General features: G+C 37.6%; 1 protein-coding gene across 1 annotated transcript; it reads left to right on the top strand.

Moving 5' to 3' along the window:
- The first annotated feature begins 2866 nt into the window (after positions 1–2866).
- LOC148417329 (uncharacterized) lies at positions 2867–9566 on the top strand. The gene is made up of 2 exons (XM_088426597.1): positions 2867–3119; positions 5506–9566. Exons 1-2 carry the CDS (start codon positions 3091–3093, stop codon positions 7151–7153), a joined length of 1677 nt encoding a protein of 558 aa, XP_088282723.1. The 5' UTR covers positions 2867–3090; the 3' UTR covers positions 7154–9566.
- Positions 9567–9903: the final 337 nt, after the last annotated feature.

Genomic DNA, 9903 nt, shown 5'->3' with positions numbered 1-9903 from the left:
AGGAGGAAGACAGTTTTTAAAGAAAAGGTGCATATCAAATACTATGTTGTGGTACTATTTTACTATGAGCAAAATAGGCTGGGGTATACTAGTTGTGTCATGTTCTAATTAATTTGTTCTCAAATTGAAAAAAAAATACACAGTTCCTGTCATTGTCTATCATTATGCAAATGCACTCGGACGTGAGCATTACATTTGTTTTTAGTTGCATGCAAAACGGGATTGAAAGGATTTGCTGATCTACAGAAACCGTGTAAAATCTCACATACCTGTAGCCCTGAATTGCCTTCATGTACCTTTCAAGTGTACTTCTACCCCGGTTTTGGTATGTTGAGGCTCATAATTGTATGCAATTTTTAACTGCATGTTCACTTTGGTAGGTTCAAACTTTTGGTATTAGTTGCCCTATAGGGGTGTACATTAATAGCTACAGAATATGAAAGTCTTCACATCTTCCAGCGCACTTCTGGCTATGATGCATAAATGTATGATCATACTTCCCCTTTGAGTAAGAACCATGACCGGATATTTCCAAATAGCGACTCTATAGATAGTCAAGTATGCAGGAAGCTAAAAGGCCAATCTATTTTTTTACAATTTATGATGAGGAAAATGATACTTTCCAAAAATATAGCAAGTCTAGCATCTGTATGAGATTGTGTTCATAATAACATTCAGGACAATTATCACAATGATAATACATTTTACTTTTGAATTAGGGCTGAGAGTCCAAGAGCTTCAAATCGAAGCTTTTAAAATGAGTTGAACTTTTACCGGTATATAATGACTGCAGATGCCGCAAATTCCATGACTTTAAAACAAGCCACAAACAATAGGAGGATGAATTAGTGAGCTGTTCCCAAGTTCATTGCCATGACAACGACGTGATTAGGACTTTCCAGTAGGCTGGTTTTACACAACAGGAGGTATAAACCAGCTCCCACAACACACACGCAGATATGGCAGAGGAAATGGTGCAGTCAAAAACAAGCGGAAATATTGCAAAAAAAGCAGTGACTCACGGGATGAAAGTTTCATAAGAAAAAAGTACAACAATTTCAGAACAATCAAAAGTAAGGCGTTGTTCATTTTAGTAAGTCCTGTGAGCATCATTTAGTAGAGGTCCTGTAGTATACGGTAACTGAGGTTAAACGACCTTTAATGTAGAAACTTTTAGCAACAACAGTTCTTCAAAATAATAGGTAACCCACAAGGGATCATTACAATACAAAAGTGTGAAATCAGTGATTTATTTTCTTTGACAGACATTACCAGATGCCGTTTTAACACTTGACGTTGTGCTGTATTGACAAGTCAAAATTTGCTGGCTATAAATTTTTTTGATCATTAGTAGGAAAGAATCCACGAATAGGTTGCATTGTTTTCCTATGTCAATCGCAACATATTTGGAAAAAAAAAAAAAACATTAAAAATAAAACGACATTCATCCTGTCCATTGCAGACTTTCCCAAACGGGGATTGTTCTTGAGTTTGGTTTGGCAAAGAGCTTTGCTATGGCTCACTACATTAACGTCTTTGTTGCTATCATTAGCTGTGGCTGTGCAGATGGATGAAGAAATCCTGATGCGTGAAAAGGGATTTGATCGGTACTTTATACACAAAGCATTGAGGCTAAAATAAGACTAATGTGATTAAAAATAATTAATTAAATAATTAAAAATAAATAAATAAAGCTTTATGACTGCAATTAATTGACCGCATTCAATCTGGTAATCTGGCACTCCTAAATATAAAGTCTTGGAAGGTATGATTAATGTGATAAAGAACACAAGTTTAGCAAATTGATCAGTATCACAGCCCAGTTTCATGTATTTCACCACATACTGTACTCCCTAGTGACCACACAACTTTCCTATATGTTGTGTGTTTACTGATAGGGGTCTGTTCGTTACAGCGGTTCCACCCTCACTATCTGGATTTTGTGGTCAAAAAAAGGAGTTTGTTTAGGTTCAACCATGCTGTCCAACCTTCCCTGTAGATTTACTGCGAACTCTGGTTATTTTCCACATTGCAGCCAAATGCTGAAGTCGCTGAGAGAAATGAATACGTCATTGTGGAATTCCGCCTTCTAAAGATGTTACGAAAGAGTTGGGCTGGAGAATGAATCAAATTAATTCTGTTTGCCATTTTAAAAATCAACCATTTGAAAATGAACTAAATTGTGAAATCGAGGTTTTGGACAAGTGACAGAATTTTGGATTAAAAGATCTGCTTACAATATTATTAACTACTTAATTGTGGCATTTAAGTAAATTATGCACAATCGAAGAGTTTACATTAAAACTGATCTAACGTTCTTATAAATGATTGTTTTCAGAACATTTTCACAGGACTTGTATTTAAGTTAACTTATATATAAGCAAACCAAACCTTTGAATAAATGTTTTTGCAAGTTAATTAAAACTGTTGACTAAAATGACTAAAAAAAACATTGATTTTTAATTTTAGGCCACATCGCTCAGCCCTTTGAAGGAGATTTTTAATTGAGTCTCATTCAGCAACACAATATACTGTAAACTGTACAATAGGCATTTCCTTTCATTGAATTTTGGAGCAACTGAGCATATCATCAATGGGAAAAAGCATTGCATGACAAAACACTGCAACTTGTTCTTTTAAGAAAAACAATGAAAAAAAAAAAAAAACACTTCCTTTCCGCATAACCTCAACCTCGACGACAGCATCTGTTTCCTTGAACAATACACAAAGCTGCTGCAAACTTAGAGTAATTGCAAACACATGCAAACTCCAAGATCTCAAGAGCCCAATATGTGCATTCAGACCAGTTCTGACGCCACAGAGGGTGGGGCTTCCCCCATTACCCATTTGTCCTCATTTAGCAAAAACCTGCGGCAGAAACAGTGAGGACTGTTAGGAATCTGTGACGATGCTGATGAGGGCCATGAGCAACAGATTTCAAAAGCGGAAAAAGACAAACTGAGGCATGAAGGGATCCGAGTGATGAAGACAGGGAAAATGTGATAGTGTAAGTGTCAAATTTTCAGCGCAGCATTTCATAAGCTCCAGAGGAAGGCAGTGTGTGTATGAGAGATAACACCAACTCCTTGCATGTGTTCAATCGTCTGCCACCATTCAAGGTAAGCAATTGCGAATGTTTGTCTTTGTCTGTGTGCGGTTTATTAGATTTGTGGCAACATTCTTGCCAAGACTTGATGTAAGTTCATAAGACAGAGAAGATTTGATTCTTTAATCTTGGCAAGTAACACCCTCTGTCGTGAAATGATAATACAGGACTGAATCTGAATACAAGCTCATCAATGAGGCTGGTTTTCTGTTACATCTTCTAATTCTGCTTAAATATGTGCATAACACATTTCTGCTGTCCTTTCAACTGAATCACACCTAAAAAGAAAAAATCTAAAGCGCTTCCTGATGAAGTGAAAAAAGACACATTTGGCACACGCGTCCATTATAGGCGGTCACACCCAAGCTAAAGTATTATAATGTGAATCAAAGTAGAACTTTTTTATTCACGCGATATTTGAGAGGAAATGCTATGGTTGATTGTCATGATAGACACAAATTTTTGAGGAGGATTCCAAAAAATATTGCCCTCTGAAATATTTTTTGACAATTCAAATCCCAACCCATAGACTTCAGAGATAGGGAACTGGGAATGTTATCATTCTTGTAGAAAAGCATCCATTTAGACAAAGGGGCAGCTACTGAGGGTCCATTAGCAAGTCATTACCAGAATAGAAAACCCAACTGAATAAACAATGGATGCAAATAGAAATCGAAGTCTTACTGGGTGAGAATAAATAATGCTACAGGGATACTAAACACAGTATTTAGCCACTTTCTGCCATTTTCTGCACTAAAAAGTTAATACTGTATTTTGTCCCAAATAACGACCATTCGCGGCTAATCTTCCAATCGTCACAATGACCAAACACAGTAAACAGGTTAGTCATGGTTGGTTGTCATTAGAGCCCTGAGTACATCTGATGTCATTTCCAGTCGACAGCAAGTGGCATTAAAGGTTTTAAAGGAAATTACATATACATAAGAAATTGCTACGTTTAAAATAAGTTAAATTGTAGTTATAAGCAAAATATCTTTTTACTACTGAATTGACTGAGTATTTTTATTATCCCTTTAATGTAAAAGTACACGCAGCAGGGAAGAGATGAGATTTCATGTGACAAGTTCTCACGAGATTAGAACACCCGAGGCTTCCTCATTCCTGCACAATATTGAATCTTTTTTTCTACTGGTTGTTTTTTGGGCAATGGAGTATACAAGAGAAAGCACTGCTTGCTAATGTTAAATGCGGTTTGTTACTTCTCTGCCAGAGAGGCAAATATTTCACCTGATGTGGTAAGAAGGCCAGCAAACTTCAAAATAAACCATATGGTACCAAATAATGTATGGCTCTTTCTACTAGACAAACATGTTGCTGCTAGAGTGAGTCGCAAGTCCTAATTCTCAATACAAACAAAACAACGATCTGAAAGGGAGCTAAAAAACTACTTAATTACGCTAACATTTTCTTGTATGTGCCCATTGCCAGCGTTTAGCACAGCGTGTACCATAAATTAACTGCTAGCCAGAAGCATGCAATGCTTTATATTGGCTAGCGAGTGCAGTTGGATTACATTTCAGAGGCAGTTTAATAGACATAATTTGGCCTGGGACAGTTGCCATTCCTACTGATCATTTTTTAACAAACCAGGCTGACTAGAATGTGTGTTCTGTGGTTCTGACATCCCTTCACCTCACTGACAAAAATTTGTGGGGAGAGACTTGTCACACTTTATACTTAACAACAAAAAAAAAGTTAATAATAAAAGTTGATCTTTCCTAATTAAGTGGATGGGTGTAAAAGTTGGTCTTCTGCATTCATATTTTTTTCACCAAGCAAAAAACATTTAAAAAAAATTAAACTCTTTATTTAATTCCCGGTAATAGTAAAAGACTCAATGTCTACAGCCCTACAGGAAAAATACAGGATTGTCCGAATACTTTCAAATCACCTGTGCCAAAATTTTGATTTTCCAGTTGAAGAAAATGATGACATTGACAGATTAGGCATAGACAGTTTATAAACAATGCAAAAAATGTATGTTATTCAATACAGGGAGCTGTATGCATTTTGTTAAGATATTCAGTATTAGGAAAGATCTCATCTGCAGCTGAAAAATGAGCCTGACACTACCTTTTTTGCCTGTTTACATTTGCCCGTTAAAGCACTAATTTTGTTGCAGTCCACTCAATAAAAAGGAAACATTTAAAAAAAATTGAATTTATACTAATCATAATTTCATGATATTTCCTTATTTCATTTGACAAAATTTGCTAAAATGTCATCTCATTCTCATGGACTCAATCTCGTGAGACATCTTGTCTTGTGCGATTTGTGTCCGGTCTCATCCCCAATTTACAGGACTGCATTAAATGAAACAGGTAAATAAATGCATTGGAATTAAAAAAAAAAAAAGCTCAACTTTTGTCTTTTTCTAGGGACGTGATGGATCATCCTTTCATCTTTCATGCGCTCCTGTTTCTTTGCTCCTTCAACGTTGCTGTTTGGGCATGTCCAGATGGATGCCAATGTAAGGAAGAAGAAATTTTATGCACCGGTATCTCAAATGTACCTCCTCTGCCGGCATCTACCACCGGCCTCTTCCTCTCCAAATGCAACATCACCTCTTTGAAAGCAGCAGACTTTTCTTCTATAACTAATGCAATATGGATTGCTATTAACGACACTGATTTGAGGGACATTCAGCCAGGCACATTCGATCCCCCCGTGAACCTAAAGGCCTTGAGAGTAAGCGGAACAGAATTGCACGATCTACCTGAGGCCTTGTTCCAAAATCTTCAGAAACTTGAGACTCTGAATTTAAATGGAAACAAATTTGTGGCACTCCGTTCCAAATGGTTCTCCCCAATCAAAGTTCTCACTGCCCTTGATCTATCTGAGAATCAGCTGACATCAATACCTTTGGAAACTTTTCATTCCCTTACTGAGCTGGAGTACCTGTCGCTCGCAAGAAATAATATCAGTCAGTTACCTAATGGAGCATTCAAGGGCCTTTATAAATTGAAATATCTTCGACTAAATAAAAATTTGCTAAAAGCTATCCCTAGTGGAAGTTTCGACAGCCTGGGAAACCTGGAGGAACTATCCCTACAGGACAATCGTATAACTCATCTCCAACACGACTTGTTCTCAAAGACTCCGAAGCTCATAAAGCTGTTCCTTTCCAACAACCAACTAAGGACTCTTCCGCAGGGACTCTTCTTACGCCTTCCGCTGCTAGCGCAGATCTCCTTGTATGAAAACCAGCTGGAAAGCTTTGATGCAGGCGTGTTTGGTCCCATGACTCTGCAAGAGTTGTGGCTGTATGACAACAAACTGAGTCGTATCGAAGACGACACCTTTAAAAATCTTACACAGCTGCGTCTCCTGGTGCTCAGTCACAACCGGATTAATTACGTGTCTACAGGGGCTTTCCGAGGGTTAGAACAGCTGGGTGAAGTATCACTTCACACCAATCAGCTGAAAACATTGCGCGCTGGGACATTCCAAGGTCTACCCAGCCTGGTAAACATTTCTTTGGAGCACAATCTCATCAGTCATTTGCCTGTTGGTTTTCTTCAAGGCCTAAGTCACCTGGGACAGATAGACTTGAGAAATAACAGTCTTGCAAACCTGCCACAGCAAGCTCTAGATGCCATCTCTGTGGCTGAAGAGATACTCCTTCAACAGAATCCCTGGAGGTGTGACAAGGATATTCTGCCTCTTAGCAACTGGCTGAAAAAGCACCCATCCAAAGCCAATCAAACACTAGTAGTATGTGATACCCCGCTCAGTCTGAATGGGGAGATGATCACCTGGCTGACAGAAGAGGATTTGGGGCTGCAGAGTTCCACACAGCAGACATCGCTGACCTCATCAGTGAGGAATAGGAAACCGACCGAGGTCACAACCAGCGGACAGCAAGAGGAGGGTCACGTTCCTAACCATACTTCGATCGTCCTCATTGTCATCGCAGTCATTGCTACGGTCATCATAAGTGCCACCATCATGGGCTGTCTATGCTGGAGGAGGAACAAAAAAGGACGGGGACATATAAGCAACAGGAACAGAAACTCTGTGCTGTAATGACACTGATCAACATAGGTTGGATTTATACCGCTGGTTAACGTGGACTCTTTTGATTTAGGTTCCGTGTGGGATTTTAAAAATATATACAGTGCGTATGTATGTAGGATTGATTCATATCAACGGAGTACCTTCGGAGATGACCGTCACACAAATTTGCATGTCATTTCAGACGTGAATGATCAGCCTACCTTAATGTAGTAGTAAGGTCATAATTAAGGTAAGCCTGTTAGACAAAAAATATACAGTCAAATGAAAAAGTACTCGTACAGTATGCTGATACACTAGTAAATTGCCTGTCATTCCAACTAGCCTCCCAAACCTTGGGGGAGCAGAGTGAGTCGAGCTGAAGAAACTTGAAACAGAGATAAGGAAATGTTCGGTGTTCCCAAAGAAACTGACGTCTGACACATAAGAGCAAGTCAAAGTGACTAGTTCCAATTTAATGCGAATGTCAAAATAGTCATTTATTTATTTTCATGAACGTTTCGAGCGACACATTATCAGCTATGCCTGTTTGCAATTTATACAACATCTAAGTAAACAGAAACAAAAAATAAGAGTGAGCTGCCGCAGTTCCCAAGTGATAAGGACCAGGCCACAAATATAAAAATTGATGCCCATAATAATGCATTGACATTTTAAACCACAAACATTTTTTAAAAATGAGGATTAATCTCCAATAAAAAAAAAATATGAAAAAAATGTTTGCTTGTCCACACCAAAAACCTTTTTTCACGTATATAAAACATTACAAACATTATCACAAACATACAGTCCACTGTACAAATATAAAAAAATGTATTTAACATTTATATACTGTTTAAATGATCCGGTCTGTTATTTCTCTATTAAATATTTTTGCTCATTTTATTATGGACACACAACTTAACATGTAAGAAGTTTTGATACAGCACAATCAAATAAGATCAGATTTGATCGCATGAGTTTTTTATGACCTCAGGAAGTAAATTCAAAGCACGTCTGAATTGTGTCAAAAATCTGAATGTTATCACTTGAACCATGCAGTGTCAATACTTTTCACATGAGCAACGAAAGAGCGTGACAAAGCACATCCAAACTTTTGACTGATATTGTGTGTTTGGGCAATGTCACTTTTCATACAGTAGCTCTCAGTACAATAGTATATTCAGCAAATGTAAGACGAAGGGCAAATGCTATGACTGCCATGAGCCAGCAGCTAACAAGCCTTTTCCCCTTCACGTTTGACGTGTGAGTCCTTTATAATAATGAAGCACCAACACATCAAACTCAGTCACATAAATATTGAACCGTACGGTTACATCTTACCTAGGAAGCGTACAATTTAAGTTTGCGATTTTAAAAAGTTCTGAACCGTGTTTAGCTCGCTGACTATTTCGACACTGCCACCTGCTGCTGTCTCCTTGTAAGTACATCAACACTCGCACACTAACGTCACAGCATATCAAACAAATATAAACGCATTTTATTTTTTGTTTTGAGTGAATGCAAAACGCTTCAGCATTTTTTTTTTATTTTATTTTTTACATTTGAAAGGAAGAAATAATTCCATGTGGGGGGTTGTTATGCACTGATGTACTACTGTATTGGGCAGGGAAAACGCCTTTTAAGTAGGCGTTTTCGCTGAGTATGAGAGAAATTAAATGTGAAAATAAACATTGATGGAACGTAATAAAAAGCGCTTACTTGACTAATCAAATATTTTACAAGCTCGGGTTTTCCTCATGTCCTCCATCCGATCATATATAACGTATAAAATAATGTTGTTGTTTTTAACACGGATTTTGTTCATGTTTCCTTGTGATCGTTCAAACGTTTTGTTTTACCACAGGCATTCTTAAAATTGTGTTATTTTTTTTCTGAGAGTTGTGCTGCTGGAAGATGAAACATTGAGACATTTCTTAGCAGAGACATTAGGTTGATTGCTCTGAACATGGGGCAACAAGCAATGAGCAAAGTGCTCTGTTTGGTGTTTCGTATTTTTCGATGTTTTCTGCCATAATGGAATGTCAGTCAAACACAGCGTGTTATCCATGTTACCAAGAATATCAGTTTTTATGTTCTTATTGATACAAACTAAGTTTATTTTATATCTACTGTAAGCTTATTCTTTACCCCCCCCCCCCCCCCAAAAAAAATAGTCAAGTAATCCTAATAACAATATTCAAATATATTTATTTCAATGAAAATGGATTTATGCCGCAATGTTATTGAAATATATTTTAGAGGTCGCCTGTGTATTTTGGAACAAATGAAGTCACAAATTGCTGTATATTGCGTGCTTTTCTGGAAAGTATTAGCATTGATAAAATAATTGATCCATCGTTGGTGACTGACCTATAATTCTGGAATACTAAATCCAAATAGCTATGTACAAGTATGTATACAATTAAAATTGCTTTCAATTTGGTGTTATTTGCTGTTTCTGTACAATGCAGAATCTATCATTTTCTGTTTGGGGTGTTATCAGTGGAGAGTTTAGTTTTGTTTAATTGAGCCTCATCCCTCACAGTCCTGCATTTTTTGGTTCGACCTATCCCACGTGCCGCACCTCCGTCACGCCACCATGCCAAACCGTGACTATGCCGGCTTTGTCCAAAAAAGGGAGAGACACCAAGGTTCTTCGTACTAATGTTTTACTGAGTGCACTTGTTTGCAACAGTTCACACCGTAGGACTGACACGTACAAAAGAGATGTCAGCTACGGACAACATAATATGTATTTAAACATAAACAAAACTCATACA

This window comes from Hippichthys cyanospilos, chromosome 10, assembly GCF_059441005.1.
Source record: "Hippichthys cyanospilos isolate Australia breed blue-spotted pipefish chromosome 10, RoL_Hcya_1.0, whole genome shotgun sequence".
NCBI classification, from domain to species: domain Eukaryota; kingdom Metazoa; phylum Chordata; class Actinopteri; order Syngnathiformes; family Syngnathidae; genus Hippichthys; species Hippichthys cyanospilos.
This window is presented reverse-complemented; position numbering and strand designations above follow the sequence as displayed.

Bases quoted from the DNA above. Each gene is read 5' to 3' on its own strand.
- LOC148417329 (XM_088426597.1), top strand. From the start codon at position 3,091: ATGTGTTCAATCGTCTGCCACCATTCAAG. The intron at 3,120-5,505 runs GTAAGCAATTGC...GTCTTTTTCTAG, and splicing joins ATCGTCTGCCACCATTCAAG to GGACGTGATGGATCATCCTT.